Source organism: Hipposideros armiger, unplaced genomic scaffold, assembly GCF_001890085.2.
Source record: "Hipposideros armiger isolate ML-2016 unplaced genomic scaffold, ASM189008v1 scaffold_157, whole genome shotgun sequence".
NCBI classification, from domain to species: Eukaryota; Metazoa; Chordata; class Mammalia; order Chiroptera; family Hipposideridae; genus Hipposideros; species Hipposideros armiger.
This window is the reverse complement of record NW_017731507.1, coordinates 1,219,637-1,241,000: the sequence shown is the minus strand read 5'-3', so window position 1 is coordinate 1,241,000 and position 21,364 is coordinate 1,219,637. Positions and strand designations below refer to the sequence as shown.

Genomic DNA, 21,364 nt, shown 5'->3' with positions numbered 1-21,364 from the left:
ATATGTGGGATCTGAACCGGGGCCCTCTGGCATCCCAAGCGAGTTCTTAACCATCGCGCCACTCGGCCAGCCCTGATTTTTTTTTCTTGCTTAGCCTGCTTTAGATATTTATCAATTTTGCTATTTTCAGAGAACCAGCTTTTTGCTTGTTAATTTTCTCTTGTTTTTGGAAATCGACTCTTTTGCTGTGCCTCTGCTTCCCAATTAAACTAAAGAAGAGGGAGATAGTTGATACATATAGGCAGCACGCTATCTGCTGCAGCTGCCTTCATGCAGAGGACGTTGTCCATGGGAGATGGGTCAGGCTGAGCCTTAGTTCTCTGGTATAGCTGCATTTTCTGCCCTCGCCTCTTCATAGGATTTGCACATTTTCTTCAGTTTTTTTCTTAACTTGAGCCATTCTTGATAGAGCTGCCTTCTCCCTTCCTCTCTGACTTGGAATCTGTTTTATGTTAGAAATACACGGATAGAAAATATTTTGTTTATTTCACTTAAGGATGGTATTTTCAATTACTATCTAGTAGATCTGTCCCATATAGAACATTCTATTCCCTCACGGAATAGTGGTGTATATTTTGGCCTCTGATTGTACCAACTATGTTCTCAGATGGTTTTAAGACCTCTCTTGGTCTGAGTTTCCTTGTTCAAAGACAAGCAAAATAAGGCCCACTTCATGGTGTTGGAGCGAAAGTTGGATGTGACCCAGCATGGCGTCATAGATGCAGCCTTCCCAGGTGTCATAGCTTCTGTGTCCTGGCCAGGAGCGAGTCTTGGGGCTTCTTCGATGTGACCATACTTATCGTTACTGGACTAGCTGCCTAAATGACTTAACTTTTTTTTTTTTTTGTGGACACTTATTTCTCCTTTGCTTTAGTTTTTACTTTGCATAGGGGTTCCTTATTTCTTTTTTACAGAAATATGGAACATTGATTTTTCTGAGCTACAAATGCATGTGAACAATGGATTGTTAGACAATACGATGACTATTGCTAATTTGACGCTTTTGCTTGCAGGGGAAGGGCAGGCGTCGCGGCCCGGCCAGTTGGAGTTGGTGCGCCAAGAGGGACGCCAACATCCCGGGGCGTGCTCTCCACCCGAGGGCCAGTGAGTCGGGGAAGAGGACTTCTCACTCCCAGAGCAAGGGGAGTTCCCCCAACTGGGTACAGACCTCCGCCGCCACCCCCAACACAGGAGACCTATGGAGATTATGTAAGTGAAGGAATCAGGCCTCACCTTTGGTGATCTGACTAACCCTCTCCAGATATACCACCAGATGTTGTTGTGACCAGGGGTCCTCTCTCACCTTGTTTTAGTTCTTGAATCTTCCACCTTAGTTCAGCAGCATTTATTGAGTGCTAAATAAGCACTTGGTACTAGAGGTACAAAAAATGCATAGAGGTACAAAAAATGCAAAGGAAATAACCTCTTTCATCCAATAGCTTAAATCTAAGATATGAAAGACGAATGTGGATGGTGGGAAGGTTCAAGATTAGGATCAAAGAGACACGTCATCCAGCCCTTGTAGGATTTGAATGTAACGTGTTCCTTCTTACTCCACTCCAGGTTGCCTCTTAGTAATTCAATCATTTAAAAAATAATTGCCTACCTAGACCAAGCTATTTTTACCCTGAAGTGTTTCCTCTTAAGCTCTGCTGCTGAATATGGGTTCCTAGTGGAGAATCTTTTCAGTGAGGAAAACAAAAAGTTCACAATTTTTTAAATTAATGCAAATCAGCTTTTCGTTTTACCATTCAATAATTCTTTGAAATGGTTCAAAGACTTACTTACCATAAGAGAAAGGGAATATAACTGTGAAAACAGTGGGAGGGGTTGAGGAAAAGAGGGATTTTTTACCAAGAGTACAACCCCCTCAGATTCTTACTGTAACTTCCTACTTTCCCCTAAAGGAAGAGCATTAGTAGTGGATGGATGTTTTTAACTGAAAGTACTGAAGAAAGAGTACATGGCTTTTATCAAAGAAAGGGAAGCAGTGACAAGGCTGAAGTGCAGGAACCACTCGCTTTTCATGTCTTGCTTTAGCGGAGGCCTCCGGCTAGGTGCTTCGCACCTCTTTGCACAGTGTCTGGAAGGTTTCAGACATCACCTGGGCCACCGACAGCCTCTTCAGCATCACCTGCAGCCACTGGGAAAATCAAAGTCTTTGTCCTGGACAGACTGAGCTTTTTGTAATCTCCCGATTCTGCCGTGTCCTCTCGGGCTTTCAGAACGTTGGTCATGCTGCTTTCTCGGCCTTCTCTGTTCATCCAACTCTCTCCTCTGTGTCCTTCTCGATTGAGGTCAGCTTTCACTAGGGAAATTCAGGGGAGATATTAGCTGACCTATTGAGCATCACTACAGTCATTGCCTCTCTCTGTCTCCCACCTAGTCTGTGACCTCTGGAAGGGCGAGGATGGATAGCTTTTATCTCTTTATTCTTGGCAGAGAGCGCATACTGGGAGCTCAGTGCATTGCACTTGACAAACCTCACGATAACTCACGTTCACCATGTGGCTATACAGTTGGGGAAGGATGTGGCCTCTAGCTCTTCTCTTGCATTTGTTACAGCTGGAGGCGTTGCTCTTTACTAATATTGGTACCAAACGTACAATAACAATCATGCTTTAAGCTCTTCCACAAATGCTGAGTCTCTGAAAAATAGTGGGACTGGGAAGCAAAGGCCCAGTGCCTGTTTACCTCAGCCACGTCACACCTGGAGTCCTCTTACCTTTGGTTTAAAGATGTGGCTGCATGATGTCGCCATAATTCTCAGAAAGGGGGTGTGGGCGACATGGACCGAGGCCATGCTGTACCGTAAATATGTGTGATGGGGCGACTTAACTTCCTTGGTTTCACCATCCACAGATTTCAGAAAGAGCCGTTTATTGCCTTCTTTCCATGCATTGCTTTCTGTTTCCACTTAACAAAGACCGATTGAATTCCCACCGTGTGCACAAGACACACACGGGCTTTTTCTCAGCATGTGTGTTTTAGTGAGCCTAGCATGCAATTAGATGAACACATGAAGTTCTCGAAAGGTTCAAGTCCGGGGAGGAAAAGGACATTCAAGGCACTTGGATTTTCTATTTGTAGCTCTGATTTGAATTGATAAGTAGTGGGAAAGGCATTAACACAATTGATCCGAAAGTATTGTGTTGAGTTCACTTACACCCCTGCCCATCCACTGCAGTGGGGAGCGGGGAGCGGCCACGTGGAATGCCCGTGTCCTTTCAGGAGCGGACAGGTTTGAAAGCTCTGGAGGAGGAAGGCAGCCTTTGTTGTTTGAGTCCCATGCTCACACCTGGCACTCTTCCAGCACTATAATACTTGTCACTGTGGCTGCAGTTCCAACACAGGCTTGCACTGTCTGCCTCACCAGTCTGGCCTTCAAGCAATGATGGCTGCATTTACCCTCTTCATTTTAATTTGGCTGCAGTGTGGCAGTTTCATCGACTGGAACCGCAACACTCGCACTCGCACACACCGAGTGATCATTTGCTCTCTGAGTGTGCTTTAGGTGGGGTCGTGGGAACGCTGTCGTGAGTCCATCCCCTTCCCCAAGTGGAAGCACTGTCATGAAGAGTTGAGATCACACGTGCTCTACTTTTCCCTCTTAATTTTGTGTATGTTATTTCTGGGAACATTTATTAAAATGAATAGCCAAGAGCAAGGGTGTTTCCTGCTTAGCCGAGTGTTTTGTCAGTCCCGTACACAGTTACAGAGATAGCTTTAGTGTTCACACTGCCTAACAGACCTCGCTGGCAGCTGGCGTGAGGAGGAGACAGGCCCCTCGCCCCCCTCAGCTATTCACCATCAGTAGCTCTGCCTCTCAGGTAGGCGCGTTTGACCTCACCTGCCTCCCCTGACCCTACTTGAATTGAATTTCCTACTTCCAGTCCCTCTAACACAGCTTTACAGTCAGTGGCATATCCCCAGTCATTGGCCATTGGTCTTAACTGTTTAAAATCCTGAAAATTACTCAGCCTATAAAGGGGAAAACCCAAACTTTAAAAAAAAAAGATTTATTTTGTTGGTTAGCTTGTTTCCAGGATTTTTGATCAGGTGGTTATTCTGCAAGGTATCTAACTTAGAAAGCCTAGGACCCTAAATTCAAAAAATGGCTGTTTATTCACGTGACAAATGGGAAAGTTGAAGTTGGTCTTCTTAAAATAAACTAAAGTGATTATTCCATTGAACTGGAATAGTCATAACTTAGATTCTAAGCTCTCTGGGAGCAGGGTCCCCGCCATCCCCATTCACCTGTATATTCTCAGCACCAAGCATACTGTGTGGCACATAGTAGGTCTTTAGTAAACGTTTGCTGAGTGAATGAGTGAACGCACTCGCATGACAATGTGTAAATTATTAGCATGTATCTGTGTAGTGCAGTCATTAGTTGTGATTGCATTGGTGTACATCTGGTTCTTAGATGATAAACTTCTGGGGAAGAGCACCGTGTTTCCTGATGAACCTCTCCCCACTGGCAGAGTTGTTGGCACAGTGTAAGCACCTAGTGAATGTTGGCGGGCCTAGGCTACCCTGCACGGAGACCTGATCAGTTTTCCTAGTGAAGGTCACCCCTTGGTCTTTTCCATGTCGTCATTACTGTAACCGTCTGGTGGGAAGGAGTATGATAGCTGGCATTTGAAAAAAATGTCTTCCTTAGTTAGCCTTGCCTGCTGGGGCTCACAGGGCTGTTTCAGGCTGTTACAGAGATCGAAGACTGATTCTGTGCAGCTCCTGAAGGAAACAGAGAAACCTACTGTCAATCTCACCTCAGTACACGAATGAACCTTCGAGAAGGCCGTACTATTGGATGAGAAGCTCCTCTCCACAAGGCTGTCTCCTCTGTGTTGCGCCTCATCCTCACAGCGACCTGGCACACGGGGTATTGTGACCGAGTGAACCATGGAAACTGAGGGCTGGAGAAGCGACCTCCTTGCCCAGAGTCTCATGGGCGATACAGAAGGAACAGACGGGAAATTCAAAATGCCAGGCCTGTATTCTATCTGGAACAGTCAGTGTTTTATTAAAAACAGCAAAACATCTGGTGCTCTGCTGGCTGGGATGATAAACTCTCCATCCTTGGAGGGAACGCCGCGGGTATGGCCCCCGTCAGGCATGCTGGCAGGTAGCAGCACTCTGAGTTAAGCAACCTCTCAGGTCCCTTGCAATCCAGTAACCCTCTGCTTTCCAGCTACCTGTAGTGGGTAAGTGAGCATTGAGAACTGCTAAGAAGACTGGGAGGAGGTTAAGATTAAAAAAAAAAAAATGCAATAAACAGAGCACTATGATCACATTTATTGGCAAAAGTAAGAATAGTATTTTTACGATTTAAGGATTTCAGAGCATCTCTATCTTTTAAAAAGACTTGTCATTCTGTTGGAACTCAGAAATGTAATTTTTAAAGATCTTGAAATACATTCATAGTGATAAAGGCTTTATTTCTTTAGAAGTTGTTTGGTTATATCGAACCAATTCGATTTACTTTTCATTTTAGCTTTTCTTTAACATTTAGTACCTGAGGCCACTATTTCCAGAATAAAAAATGAAAAGAAATCATATCAGTTGCTTATTTAAACAAAAAATGGGCTAAATCCTATTCTTTTAAATCCTGCCACAACTCCTGCTTTTTTGAGAAAGTATCTGTTTCAGTCCTTGAGGTACTCAATATTCTTCAGATTATGTGTATTAAAATGAAAATATTCTAATATAGTTTTAGGCCAAGAAGAAAATTAATGGTATATATTAAAATTATTTTTAGTAAATAGTTATAGTATGTCCATTCTAAGAATGTGCTTTATTAGCTCAAGTGAGAGACAGCCTGATAATTTGAAGGTATTTCCTTGTCAAAATGTGCCTATTGAAATTTGACTGATTTTTCTCAAGGTGAGTTGTGAAGGTATTTGATCATTTATGATGTCATCTGAGTCAACTGTTTTTCACCAGGGTCACTATCACACAATATTCTGTGTGTGTGTGTGTCATTGAGAAGAACACCGGTTAGTAAATGAGCCTTTTTGGTTCTGAGAAGATCATTATTATAAGGATACATATGACATATGCAGTAGCTATTTGAGTAGAATAGGCTAGCCATTGGTGAGACCAAGTTATTCTCTCCACGAATACTTGTCTTTTAAGAATAACTCTTAAGAAAACAAAGCAATTCAGGATGATGAGCTTTCTTCCAAAAAAGAAAACAGATAGTGATGTGTTTTCAACCATTTGAGTATAAATCGGGACCTTCTTTTTCATTTTTAACTTAGAAAAATTAGACATAATTACAGTAACTTCTCATTTCTTTTTTGAGAACAAGAAATACCTCTTTCCCAAAGTGACATTGATTCATTGCTTTATGAACAAATAATTAAATAACTGACAAATGAGTCAGTGTAACCCAGGCTGCAGTCAATGAGAGCACTTTAACAATTCAAAATCTTGGTGTAATTACACAGAAAGACATGTTGGATGCTTCCTGGCAGAGCCCAATTTACATACGAATGTCAGAAGTAAAACCGTGTTTGATAAATTGCTTTAGACTCCACATACAGAAAGCCCACACAATCTGAATAGATGCACGCTCCTCAAACACTCAATATGGCAGTTTTATTTACTGCCTCTGAAAAACCTTGTTCGTTTTCATCATTTCACTAACTTTTATATGTTAATAACTACAGGATCTAAACCTCTGCCTGAGCTCTCTGGTATCAACCTCCTGTGTTCTCTCCCTGAATGCCCTGCAGTCCTGTGAAAGCTGTGGGTCAGGCTGGCACAGAGGGCCTCATTCTGCCTATAGTCCCCATTATGGTGAATGGCACTGCCACATACTCAGGCTCCAAGGGTCTCATTCACTCATCTTCTCCATTCCGTGTATTCAAACAGTAGCCCACATCTCACTGCTTCATAAGTTGCATCTCCAGGTCAGCGATGTTGTAACTGCATTAGTTATGATGCTTGTACTCGGGAAACATTCTCGCCAGCCTCTCCATGTCCAAGTCATGTGCTCTGATCATATTCTCACGGTGCCTGTACCTGTCACGATTTGCAATTATTTGTATATTTGTTTTCATGTCCGACCCCTCACTAACGTTAAGTCTGTGTTTGCTCTTTTATTCCTACCACCTAACATAATAGTCACTTACTAAGTACTGGCTGTTTAGTTGGATGGATGGATGGATGGATGGATGGATGGATGGATGGATGGATGGATGGATGGACGGACGGATGGGCAGATGGATGGACAGATGGGCGGATGGATGGATGGATGGATGGATGGATGGACAGATGGATGGACGGATGGGCAGATGAATGGATGGATGGATGGATAGATGGATGGATGGATGGATTGGCAGATGGATGGATGGATGGGCAGATGGATGGATGGATGGACGATGGATGGACGGACAGACGGATGGGTGGATGGATAGATAGATGGATGGACGAATGAGCAGACAGGCATATAGACAATTGCCATGGCCTACTTCGTCACACTTATACTTTTGGTCTGGCTGTTAGCCCTGGTTCCTTCCCTTAAACAGTGTATTACTCACACTCCAGTGTACTTTCCAGCATCTAATGTCTGCTGCTGCTGCTCTCCTCACTCTCGTGAGCCCCAGAACAGAAGAACTTTGAGTGTGGACTTCTGGAAGGACCTCAGTCTCTTCAGGGTACAGTTGAGATCCTTTGCGTGACATCTGAAGGTCTTCATGACTGTCCTCCTGTCTCCCCACTTCATCATTTCACGTTTCATCAGTACCAATTGCAGTTCTTTAAACGCACTGGAAAGTGAGCCCCGTGTCCCTTTGCCTGTGCTGGTGGTTCTCTTCCAGTGCCTTGTTTATTTTTTCTATGCCAGCTTTTTCTACTGTTGACTCTTCCATGGTGAAGCCTTCCTGGTCCGAACCAGGCGTGGTTAGTAGCATCTCTGGTGCACTTGGCACCTACCTCCATGTCCCCTTACTTGTCTTTGTCCCCAGTAGACTGTGGATTCCTTTAGGGCAGGAACTATGTCTGTTTTTTACTCTTTTTGTAATTCTTAGTGTGCCCAGAGCCTATCCCAGGGCCTGAGGTTTTGGAGATACTAAATAAGCATGCGGAGGATGGCCTACGAATTCTGCCATTCCATGTTTCATGGGTACTGTTGTTAACTGTAGTGAAATAATATTATAGTAGGTATTTTAAAGCCGTTTCGCAGACATAATGTGGCTCATTCAGGGAGCTAATAAATATGAAAGACAATGCAATTTAGTAAAAAGAATAGTATTCCGAGAAGCATAACACTTGGTTTCTAACCCCACTTCTTGTCAGTATCACCATCTGTTTATTTTTTATGTAAATTATTTAACCTTTTGGGGCCTTAGTTTCTAAATTAGCAAAATGGAGATGATGGTATTTTACCTAACAGATCAGTGAGTTAGTTGTCCTAATCTCTTTTCCACCTTGAAAATGTGATAATGGGTTGAGGTTTTCTGAAACTTACTCAGTTTCCCCATCACCCTAAAAATGATTTTTCTAACAAGAAACTTTAATTTTGTCAAGTTGAAACCTTGACATTAAAAAGAAAGTCACAGAGTAAATAAAACAAACATTTTAATGAGAAGAAACAAGCTAAAATGAGTGGGTGTGAATCTTTTGAATTCTAAAACAAAAATTTTGAAAACTGTTTCAAAAAATGTGTTTTTTTTATAATGCACACTTACTATTCAAGATGTGTTAACTAAGATTGTCTTAGAAAATCTAATCATATTATTTTCTAACTCATTTAATATTATGACTGCATCTGCCATCTATTCATAGGATTATTTACCATTCACTAATACCCCTTGATATCTTAATGCTGTGTAATCATTCTAAGCTTTTGAGGCTGAGCTGATGGCTTAATCACCTTTAAACATAAGTACGAGTGTTAGGGTGTTCTAGATGAAGTCACACAAGTTCATCAGAATATGAAAACTTTTTCAGTTACAGCAGGTCCTGGAATAATGTTTGTTTGTTCAAGGTCGTTTCATTATAATGTTTCTGGGAAAAACAAATCGCTTCTGTCCGGGCCACTGTCTGTGGGATGTACAATTCTCCCCACATCTAGGTGTGTTTCCTCGAGGTACTCTAATTTCCCCTACACCCCAAAGGTGTGCACATGAGGTGAATTGTGTCTAAATGTTCCCAGTCTGAGTGTGTGTGTGACCCCTGCAATTGAAGGGTGCGCTGTCTAGGGTGGGAGCCCACCTTGTGCCCTGAGCTGCCAGGACAGGCACTGTCCACCATGACCTTGAACTGGAATGAGTGGATTGGAAACACATTCTCTTATTTGTTTTTATTAATCTTCCTTAAATGTATGTAGAGCTCACATTTATTTCATTGTTTACTCTTAGAAGTGTTTCGAGTCTTTCTTTAGAAGTTTGATGATGCTTTGAGACCAGGAATATGCTGTAGGAACTTACTTCCTCACAATCACTTTTCTCAGCCTTTTGCATGGATCTGTTACAACTTTAAAGCAACACCATGAGATCAGCACACTTTTTAAGAGTCACACAGCCGACTAGGGCAGAGGTAGAATTCAAAGCCCGGATCCCATGGATTTGGCTACAGGTCCCACTCTCTTAACCAAGACCCGGAGCTACAAGGACCAGTCCGTTTCAAGGAATTCAAAGCCCTGTACAGTAAAACCTTGGATGGCAAGTAACGTGGTTTGCAAGTGTTCCGCAAGATGAGCAAACATTTCTAATACATTTTAACGTGGTAAATGAGCGATGTCTAATTTTTGAAGAGTCAAAGAGATAGTTTAGAACAGGAGCAGGAATCTAAACCTTGGGTCCTGCATGTCTTTTCTGCCTGTTCTCTGGCGTCATGGCTCAGTAAAGCTACAAAAGATGAAACTTGCCTTAAGAGAAATGAAATGCTACTACTGCCCTAAATGGTATGCTCTTCTGTAACATGGCAGGACAGGGACCACCACTTCCTCCTTTGGCATAAGAATAGACTCTTCTGAAATTCTGACAACTAGAAACATCAGGGAAGCCCTTTAGGGAAAAACAAATATATTTTTTAAATGTATGTGTAATTTTTCTATCTAGATTTCTCTTAAAGATTCAGTGAAGCCATAGTCCTTCTTTGGAGAGCTCACCTGAAGTTTTAATTATATGATGAGTTTGGGGATTTAGTGCAGATGAGGGTTGTACTGACGGCAGAATTTCCCAACGTAGGGACTACTGGCATAATTTGTTGACAGTTAACTAATCTCTAAACTGCTTCAATTATCTTGTTTTCCATAGTGAGAAATTAAATTAAAACAGAGTACAGATTGTGAAAAGGTTATTTATGAAAATTCATTTTAAATGTGAATTGAAAAGCCTAGGGACACCTTTTTATTTTAGATAAAAAGATGAAGGTTCTATAATTTTTCATATCTATTTTACCAGAAGTGAAAATAAGTGCCGTGTGCAATTTACTTGAAATGTCTATCAGAAGCTTCACAAGTCGATCTCTTCTCTAAATGCTTGAAAGATTGACCTACTTTAGAAAGGTAAAACTTGAGGAAATAATTTCAGATTTTGAATTTATGAATTTGGAGGTTTGTTTTTTCTCCTCACCAAACAAAGTGGTTTCTTAAGGGAGTGGAGGACTCTGAGTGAATGTCGCTAAGGCTGACATTCTGCCTTCCTAGTTGGGCTCGCCCATGCAAGGTGGCTGAGCCAGGTGGCTGTGTTGGAGCCAATGTGACCGGCGTGTCATAGCCCTCAGGCGAATGAGCCTGAGGCAGGGAGGGGAACTTGAGAACCGGTGGAGTAGTCCTCTCTTAGAATGGATTTCCTACAAGAACCTGCCATCTTGGTTTTGCGGTTTTCCTGGGAGCATTTAATCCGCATTCACAGACCTCAGCCCTTGCCTTCAAATAGATCAGAGTCTCGGAAGGAGCACTCACCGTCCCCACATTGTTGGGTCCTTCGTAACCCCCTGTGTATTTCAGGGGGTCATTCTCTATTCCCTGGATCCGTGTATGCACATATCCTGTTTAGGGTGCTTATCTTAGAGTAATCCGATCACTCCTCAATTTGTCTTGTTTCCCATTACATTTAAAATTATTGATGATAGGGGCCGTGCCTTTTTACGCAAGTAACCAATGTTTGATTTCTTGGTATGGAAACAAAACGCAATTGCTGTTCAGGGTAGGAACCCTTGTCACTGACTTACGTACAGAATAGTCAGGGAGGACAAAGGGAAGGCTGACTGCTTGGGACTGTGGGAAGGCTTTCAGAGGAGACAGTGTTGAAACCAAACGGAAGAGGGGACTAGCGGACAGGCAGGAGAGCTGGAAGGCTGTCCGAGCAGACTGCAGCGATACGTACAGGCGTAGAACGTGGACGGAGTGGGTGTGTGCAGGGGGAGTTTTGGGGGTGGTGTATCATCGACAAGGCTTACTATCATCTTTGTACTTTTGATTCTATCCACTTTGTTTATAGGTAGAATAGAGTGTGAGGTACATAACAGGGTGTGGGATCTTGAAAGATACCTCAGGTCAAGGCTAAAGCAGTGTGAGGCTGGCTGAGGACTGAGACAGCGGAGCAAGTGGCCAGTCAGCTGGCCACCTAGCTGTGTCCTCACAGTGTGGCATTATCCTGGGGAGTCCATTACACTGCAGGGGCTGACCCTCAGTTTTATAGGGACAAGCAACATATCACAATGGGTACAAGCAAAGTCAGGACCGAGGCAGACTAGTTGCAAATCCTTGCTGTGTCTCTGATTGCTCTGTGACCTCAGATAAGTTGCTTAGCTGCTCTTCGCCTCAGTTCCCAGTCTGTAAATGGACATATTAGTGCTTATCACATGAGTTTGTTATAAAGTTTAGATAAATTAACACGTGGAAAGTATTTTAAAAAGTAGTGCCTGGCACGTAGCAAGTGACATAGAAGGATGTTCATCGTTGGCTCAGAAGCCTGATTCCTCAGTTTACCAGTGTGGCTCTTTTAGAACAGACTCTTGCTGTGTCCCAGATATTAATACAGGAAAAGCGTAATACCCAGGACTGTGCACACCCACCAGAATGATTAACATTAAAGATATAAATTCAGGTGTTAGCTGGAATGGGGCTCAGTCGGAATTCTCATCTGTTGTTGTGGGATTGTAATTGGCACAGCTACTCTGGGAAGAATGTTTGGCGCCACCTGTTGAATCTGAGCACATGCCCCCCCAGACCCCAGCGATTCTGCTCCTGGGAACTACTCCACAGAGGTGCATGCACAGCTGCACCAGCAGGCACACGGGGGGGTGGGGGCCATGTAAGCAAAACCAGGGAGAGGCACGCTGCCTTCCAGCCCCAGAACAGGAAGCAAGTTGTCCTATGATCAGACAGATGGACATGTCCAAGCAGCGAACAGGAACCGACTATGATGAGACCTGGACAAGTCACAGCATAATTGAGTGAAGGGAACCAGGTACAAAGTGATAGCTACTCTGATCACATTCATAGAACGCTCAGAAGGAAGGAAGTGTCGCCGATCGTATTGGAAGTCAGAACTGTGGGTACTTTGGGGAGCACAGCCCAAGGGGAGCTCCCGGGAGACCACCGATGTTCCGTTTCTTGCTCTGGGTTCTCGTTACAGAGCTGTGCTTACTTGGTGAAAATGCCCTGAGCTGTGCACTTAGGATTGGTACCTTTCTATGCATTATTTTGTGTTTGACCAAAACCATAAAAAATATGATGAAATGCAAATATAAATTCTCTCTGCAGAAATGTGACAGCCTAGACCTTAAATTATTTCTGGAATTTTCCATCTATAATTGCAAGTACTCAATCAAAAATCGCAGGCATGCAAGAAGGCACCGTAAGAAGAAACTAAGAAAATAGTAGAAACAGACCACACATTCAGGTAACAGACAAACTTTAAGCTCATTGTAGTCAAGGATGAGATTGATGATTTAAGCAGAGAACTGGAAAATACAGAAAACAGAAGTATTCTAGAACTGAAAAATACAAACAAACAAACAAAAACCCAACCTAACTAAATGGTTTTAATAGCAGATTAGACACTGATAAAGGAAGAGCTAGTGTACTCGAAATTACATCAGGGAGGCTGAAAGACAAAAAAGAAATTCCACGAGGCACAGAAGCCTCCAGGGGCCACTTCGTTCCCAGCAAGTGATCTGGCTTCTGTGCTTCTGCCCCGGTCTCTCCTCTCGTGGCCTTTGGCCTCGCTGTGCGTTCTGCCTGAAACACCCCCACCTCCAAAATCTCCATCACCAGCCCTTCCACGTTTGTGTGCAGTCTCTTTTCTCTAAGGGCCCCTCTGGCCACTCTAAGATTGCAAGCCCCCCACACTCCCAGCTGCGGTATGTACTGTATTTATATAGGATCGGTTTGTTCTGCTTTCCAGCTGGCATGTCAGCCCCATGAGGACAGATTTGTTTCTTTAACACTGTATCTCCAGTGCTGAGCACAGTGAGAGGCTGGCACAAAGTAGGTGTTCAATAATGCCTATGTCCCGGGGGAGACGGAAAAATTGATGTAAAGATATTCTGCATTGACGCCCATAACACGGGCTTCATAAAATTTACTTATTCCTCCTTTTCCCCGTCTTTGCAGGATTGCTGGTTAAGTTTTATTTTCTGTTTACAGTTGTCCCTTCCCTCATTTGTGGGATTTCTGGGGTAACTTCTTTGTTGTTTTGTTTTGCTTTATTATATTTTGGAACGCCTTGTCAAATCCAAACAAACCTAATTCTCTCTCAGATACAAACTGAGAGAGAAAAGACATTCTATGAATAATTGACATAGACATGTTTTTAAAGGCTGTGATTGGATGTGGACGGGATCACAGCTAATCCTGGTCAGCTGTTTCTTTATCTGAACACCACAGTAGTTAATGCCAGTATCTGCACACTATTGGAAATGCAGACATCGCATTTTAGACAGTGTTAAGAATGCATCACATTCTACAAAAGACAAAAGCCCGAATAGCCCTCATGTTTGTCTGGCCTAATAGCATGAGAGTGTTAAAGGGACTAGATCTTTACATAAAACGAAACTGTCTTTATTGGGCAAGAACTGTGCCAGACAGCTTTCATATATTTAGTTTTTGCGTAACCCTCCCACAGCCATTGGAAATAGTAGCCAGAAGGTGGATTATACTTCCTGCTGGAAGATCATCAAACTGTGGTTCAGGGAGGTTAGGTGACTTCCCCAAAGCCACACAGCTACTAAGAGGCAGAGCTGGAGATTGAACACAGACGTCAAAACCCAAAGGCTGACATGAATGTATTTGTCACAGCCATCAGCACACACCTGGGGATGTGGTTTGACTGTTGAATTAATGATGTTTTATTTAAATGCTTATGGGAATGATTCTTATTTAGAATTATTAGTAATACTGTGATTTTCGTCTTTAATTAGAAAATAACTTCTGATGTGTTCACAGTCATTGGTGACGAACTTGACAAGGCTGTTATTACTCCAAACCTCAGCAAAAATACATTTCTGCAAAGCCTGTTTTTAGTTAATCTCTTGGTTTTATAAACTCAAAGTAATCACTCTAAAACTAGATTTAAAGAAGCTTTTAGCACTGTGTTATATATGAAAACTTTTTACATTTTGAAATGACCAGATAGGTCCCTAATTAAAGTGAGGTATTTATGTAGGGTAATTGTCTCTTTTTAAAAAAAGGACTCAAAACTGAAACATTATTTTTTAAAATCACTGTCTTTTGTAAATTCTCCTGTTTGTTTAAAATGGCTCTTTCCGGCTTAAATGTTATGCTTGATTTTACTTGTGACAGAAATAGAATTAAATAGGTCATGCTGTTTCCTTTATTCTGGAAAAGTCTCTTCTTTTCAAAGCAAGATTTCTTTGGTATTTGGCCACGTGGCAGTTGGAGCTTGCAGGTTGGGAATGGCCAGTGAAGACTTTCTACCTGTGTTAGAACAGTTCCCCTTCCCGAAGCCCTGGCATCTACCAAGAGTCCAGGTCACCCTGTCACTTAAATTCCATGTAGACATCTTCTTTATTGAAGACCAAAGGCTCAGAGATGTAGCGTGATGAATAAGCCTTTTTTAATGAGGCAGAAATCTGTATTAATATACATTTATTTCTTGTGCATGTTTGTTCACTGTTTTTAACAATGTTACTCTGGCTTTCAAAAACAAAATAACAGAGTTCAAAGGGAAATTTCTTACTGAGGGCAGGAAGTGTAAGACTGACAGGTGATGTTTGACAAAAGAATTCAGGTGAGGTCTCATCAAAATGTACAGTGTTTAAATACTGCATTTTATTCTACGATATCTCATTGATTGGCATTCATCTTAAAAGAGCTATGCTCTGTTTCCTGCCTCTTGTTCTTTAATTAGTTCTATCACTCATTCATTCATCCATCCGTTCAGCAAACGTTACTGCATGCCTCCTATGTGCCAGGCATTGCGTATCCAAGAGGACAAGGCCTAGCCCTCACCGGTAGGGACCAGGCAGACGAGTGGGAGAGAAAGGAGGCAGGGAAGTAGCTGCAGACGCCGCATATGCAAGTTATCAGTTGTGATGGAAGGTCAAAGGAGGACATGATGATGGAGCCTGAAGTCTTCTGGGGAAGACCTAAAGGTGACATCACAGGAACAGCCTGTGCGGAGAAATTCCAACCTGAACAGAAGCTCCTTCAGGACTCGTCGCTGGGCGCTGGAGCATGTGATGCAGGGTCCCTGTGCACCTTGCAGAGGGCAAGTCTGAGAGGCCTAGGGCTGTGCTTTTTATCTCCTAGGAGCCCAGAGAGGAGTGGGGAGCGGAGATTGGCATGCAGGGAAGCAAGGAGCTCAGATGTGCGCTTTAGTCGGGAATTCTGGAGGAAGGCTCCCTAAGGAAGCCTTGGGAAGCCAGGGGGTGAGCCAGGATGTGGTGCTGGTCTGGCTGAGCACTTCAGCGTGATTGTCATGTGGCCACATTGGGACTGTAGAGGAGGGGCAGGTATGGCAGAGGTTTAGGAGGTAAAACATTGAGACTCACTGGCCACACGGAGTGATAATGGCTCGTGAAGCCGGAGTCATTGACTGCAGACAAAAGTGCCTGCAGAGGTTTGTGCAGAAACGGTTTCTTAGCATCTTATTGGCAATGTGTAGCTCCACCACTGCCTTGGTCACAGGCACAGGATCCTGTGTGAAAAGTGCGACAGGAGGGGATAACGACATCTTGGCCGTGCATTTTAATAATGTGATGGAGCTCCATTAGGCGTCTTTCGGAGGAAATCCAGCGGGGTGCTTAGAAGGAACAGTTGATCTTGCCTCGTCTCCTCGCTTCGGGTCCTTTGAGGAACGGCTGTGGAGGTATCTGGATGAGCTCCCCAGACTCAGGGCAGGTGAGAGGACTGAATTGAAGCAGGACATGGCGAGCTTTTCCTCCGGAGGCATTCAGCCCAGCAATCTAAGGAACATGGGTTCGTCCCCACTCTGCCCCAGGCACTGTTGTTAAGTGTGTAAAAGAATAACTAAGACACAGCCCATGTTCCTAGTGCTTGGAGAAGCCAAAGCCAGTGGTTCCTATGCAGCAGCAGAGGTGTGTGGGTGAGGTCCGGTGCTGGCATAGCGGTTGGGTGGGTGATAGACTCCGGTCTGGTGGGTCTGGGGAGATTTGCGCTCCGTATGGACTACTTCACTCGGTGGAGAGGGCGGGCCCCGAGACGTGCAGGGAGCAGCACGTGACCTGAAAGAGCTGTCGCGTTTGAGGCACAAGACACAAGCAGAAAAGCTGAGGCCGACATGTACCCTGGGGCCATGTCACAAAGTAGAATCCTCTGGAGAAAATATAGAAATGGGAGGAAATACGGGAAGATTTCAAGTGTGATGAACATCTTTCACCATTTCAGCCCCTCCGGTCGTGAGGCGGTGGACTCCCTTCCCAGGTTCTGACAAGCTCTAAATCCGAAGCTCAGTTGGGTGATGGAACTAAGGCTCTATCTAGCATCCTCTGCTGTACTGCGTGCACTGTTTGTAAAGTTTCTTCTCTAGCCACAGGAAAATCTAAAGAGAAATTTCGTGTCAAATTATATGAGTAAGAGAAACAAGCAACCAGTAGTTAGGAACATTGGAAGATAAGAACATTAGGGGGGGAAAAAAGAGGGGTGCTATATCCCAGCTCACCCTGTCCTCAGCCAGAAAAATTCAGAGGCCCTTACCCAGCTCTGCCACTCTGTACCCTTCATTTTAACCATCTGTTGAGTTCCTTACTAGTCATCCTCCCCCATTGTTCTCAGCCCATGACCTTTTCTCCTACCTGGAAAGAAAATAGCAGATGAGCAACAAGAATTCCCTCCTAGAAACTTACACATTTATTCGCAGTCACACTCAGCTTTTCCTCTTTTTCTCCTGTCACAATTTTCCTTATGCTCCCGTATATTTTTCAAGTGTTGTCCATGGAGCAAATAATGCTTGTGATAGGAGGAGGTGCACCCCCAAGACCACATCCAACTGTGGAATCCTCATGAAAGAAATCCTGTGAGAATTGCAAATTCAGTCTTTTAAAATCTGTAATGTAAAAATACAGAAGCCAATTATTTAGTAACCTAACCAATTTGAAAACTCCAATTGCTAGCATTGTAACATCTGACAGAATAATTGAACAAGAGATGAGTGACATAGAAGTGTAGAGTCATAATAGGATAGTACTTAACATTTCAGTTATTTAAGAAAGTGCCAGTCATTTACAATTTTGATTCCTTTTTTTAAAAAAAAAGTTTTTATTGGGGAATTGGAACAGCATCGGGGAATCGGGGAAGGGGAACAGACAAGTTGCTGTCCTTTTATTCTTCAGTCTAGTTGTGGAGGACGTTGCTTCACTGGCGCATGTTGATATTATCTTTGCGCTCTTCCCGGGCGAGGCAGATCAGTCACTGGCCTCTGGACGGCTACTCACGGCGGCTCTTGGCAGCTCACACCAGCTGCTGGCCACTCATGGTAGCTTACGGCAGCCCACTGCAGCCTCACTGCAGCCTACGCCGTCACCGGCGACTCATGGCAGCCCAGCTCCAGGTCGAGCTGTTGTTCACCATCTTAGCTGTCGAGGGCGCAGCATCACTGGTCCTCAGGTGGGATCTGAACCGGGGCCCTGCTGCTCAGAGCTGGCGTCCCAAGCCAACTCCTAACCAATGTGCCACTTTGCCGGCCCAATTTTGATTCCTTTAAATAAGCATAGAACTACAATTCTTCACTTCGTAACTTTGTAAAGCCACATTCTTTTCAAGCCACTAACCAATTACTGAAGAAACCATGAGGCCCGCATCTTGTATGAACGAACGGGCAGTGCAGTGACCTCGGTGCAGGTTTAACCCTCCAGAGTCACCCTCACTGTTCCAGACACAGTTACCTGGCAGATTCTAAAGCGCAGAGTGGACCATGCCACGCAAATCTGAATCACATCCTCACTGGGTTACCCAGGATCTGGTTTGCGGGTTCCCCAGGGCCATTGCTTTTCCCTCTCTGCTTGCTTCCTGCAGTGTACCCACCACAAGCTGTCTGCTTCCCGGGATGGGAAGCGTCCTCACGTCTCTACACCATCGTTTTGAACCTGCCGTGCCGTGCGTTCTGCCTCTGTTTTAACTGGAATGAATTTTCCCAGCTGCTTTTGCTTTTCTCTGCTTACGAAACTGAGATCTAACGCGGACGCTTCTGGGAAGCTTCCCCTGCTTTCCCTTCCCTTGTCGGGCGACTCCGCGCCCCCTGCATGCCCACCTCTGCCACAGCACTTCATTACATTTGTCCCTGTAGTTGTCTGTCACCTGTCTCGCTCCTCGGGCCCCCGCACACCCGCCAGGCTGTGACACGCCTCCTCCACCTGTGACGTCTAGCAGTGTGCCAGGCACAGGGTAGGTGCTAAATGAAGGTTTTTGGTTTTTTTAAAATTGAATAAGATTACTTATTTCATTAGGAATAGCAGCTTCTTTTAATTTCTTAATTTTCTAGAATTATTAGTGATATCTGCATTATGCTACTTATAACGAAAATCATCTCAATTTTATGTGGTTGCTTTTTCCTTTGTACCTTGTCTGACAGCTTTCTCTGACCTTGTATTGGTCACTGGAAGATCGTGGCTGAATTAGTTGTCACCTTTAGTTAACAGTGAGAAACCCAGGGCCTTGCATATTGTGTTCTAACTGTATTCTTGACTTTTATTCTTCCTCTGACCCTATTTAATGAGTATGCATTTTATATTCTGTTCTATCTTGTGTCCAAAGTACTGGATACGTAGCTCTGCAACAAATATTCAGTTTCTTCTCTGTGAAAAATCATGTAAAAAAATTAGGTTGTCATTCATAAATTGTATAAGCTTTAATCCTACAAACACAGTACCATCCCTTCATATTAATATGTTTTACAAAACTGAAAGCATTATAATATAACTTCCTATTTAGGTATTTGTGTGCTCCTAGTCAAATAAATTGTGCTCTAATATTTAATTGGTACTTTTTAAGAAAAGACGGTAATTATGTTAACACTAGTCACTTGGCTCACGCCTTTGCATGTGATGGCTTTTGGTGTTCTTCATTGTGTATCATTTTAGAAATCTAGGAGGAAGGACTGTGTGGGTAATGTTTGACTGTAATAGTTAATAATATATATAAGCTATTCTTTATAAAGTTCTTAATGTCAGCCATTTTGCTGGGAAATATACACACATATGTATATGTCGTTTCTCATCCCTTCAGGATACTTATAGGGATTCACATTTTACAGGCAAAGCAGCAGATTCTGATGTGTGCATTACCTGCCTAAATCACCGGTAATAAATTATGGAAGCCTATCTAACCCTAGTTCTTTCCTCTTACCCCTTAACCACATTTCTCTACTTCAAGACGTCTGGCGGTAATCGTTAAATTGATTGGCATCGATAGTTCTGATGTTCCAAGACACTTAGATGGTATTTCTAAGCTTATTTAAATATTAAATACCAATACGTCCAAAGTCCCTATGTAATCGACTAACCCCAGAAACTTAGAAATCAGTTTTTGGGCAGGAGTCACACTTTCATGGGTGTAAATGTCATTGAGTAACATACCTAATTTGATCTTAGAGAGCGATTATTTCTCTGGGCTTTTTTGAATTCTACAATACTTTTAACATAACTGTAGTGTGCTTGTTAGCATAGCTGCAGGGTGTCCTCCGTTTGAAGTCTGCCCCCAGTAGAAGTAGAGGATGGCTTTTGCTCTTGTTGGGTTGTCTTTTTATTGCTGAGTTGTAAGAGTTCTTTAAAAGTCCTGAATACTATTTTAGGCCATTAGCAGATATGTGATTTGCAAATATTTACCCCCATCCTGTGGATTGTCTTTTAACTCTCCTACTAGTGTCCTTTGATGGATAAGTTTTAAATTTTGATGAAATCCATTTATAGTTTCTTTGGTGGTTTGTGTTTTTGTGGGCATATCTAAGAAACTGATGACTAATGCAAGATCACGAAGACTTACTCCTATGTTTTCTTCTTAAGAGTGTTGTAATTTTAGCTTGTATACTTAGATGTATGGTGCATTTTGTATGAATTTCTCTATATGGTAAGGTAACAGTCCAGCTTCACTCCTTTGCATGTAGATATCCATTTATTACCACAACATATACTAAAAGATTATTCTCTCTACCACTGAATTGTCTTGCCACGCTTGTTGAAAATCAATTGCCCATGAATGTAAGGGTTTAGTTCTGTATTCTCAATTCTGGTTTCCTAGATCTGTATGTCTCTGCTAGTACCTCACTGTTTTGATCACTTAGCTTTGGAGTAAAATTTTGAGTTGGGAAGACATATGGTCTATCCTAGAGAATGTTTCATGTGTAATTGAGAAGAATATGTATTCTTACTCTTACTGGGTAGAGTATTTTGTAACTAGGTCTCTCTTAGGTGTAATTGGTTAGTATTGTTGTTCAAATCTTCTATTTTTTTATGTTTTTGGTTGTTTCTTTATTATTGAAGGTGTGACATTGAAGTCCCCAAATATTATTTTCAGATTGTCTATTTCTCCCTTTAGTTTTGTCAGTTTTTGCTTCATGCATGTTGAGCTCTGTTATAGATGTTTCTATGTATGCATACATTTATATAATGATTTCATCTTCTTGACACATTGGCCCTTTTATTACTATAAATAAATGTTCTGTTTTTTCTAGTATCAATTTTTGTCTTAAAGTCTATTTTGTCTGATATTGGCATAGCTCTGGTAGTTCTCTTTTGATTGGTATTTCCATGCTATATCTTCTTCCATCCTTTTTCTTTCAACGTATTTTTTTTGTCTTTGAATCTAAAGTGTGTCTTGTATAGATACATATGGTTGGATCATGCTTTTTAACATGATGCTAATTTCTGCCTTTTAATTGGTATGTTTAATCCATTTATGTTTAGTGTAAATACTTACTGATAAGGT

General features: G+C 42.7%; 1 protein-coding gene across 4 annotated transcripts in view; it reads left to right on the top strand.

Annotated features, from left to right (window-relative positions):
* The window catches only part of KHDRBS3 (KH RNA binding domain containing, signal transduction associated 3), a 157,370-nt gene that overhangs the window by 87,247 nt on the left and 48,759 nt on the right, over window positions 1–21,364 (top strand). For all 4 annotated transcript variants that reach the window (XM_019651307.1, XM_019651308.1, XM_019651309.1 and 1 more), the window contains exon 6: window positions 1,014–1,209. In XM_019651307.1, the coding sequence (XP_019506852.1) occupies window positions 1,014–1,209 (196 nt within the window). The remainder of the gene's footprint in view (window positions 1–1,013; window positions 1,210–21,364) is intronic.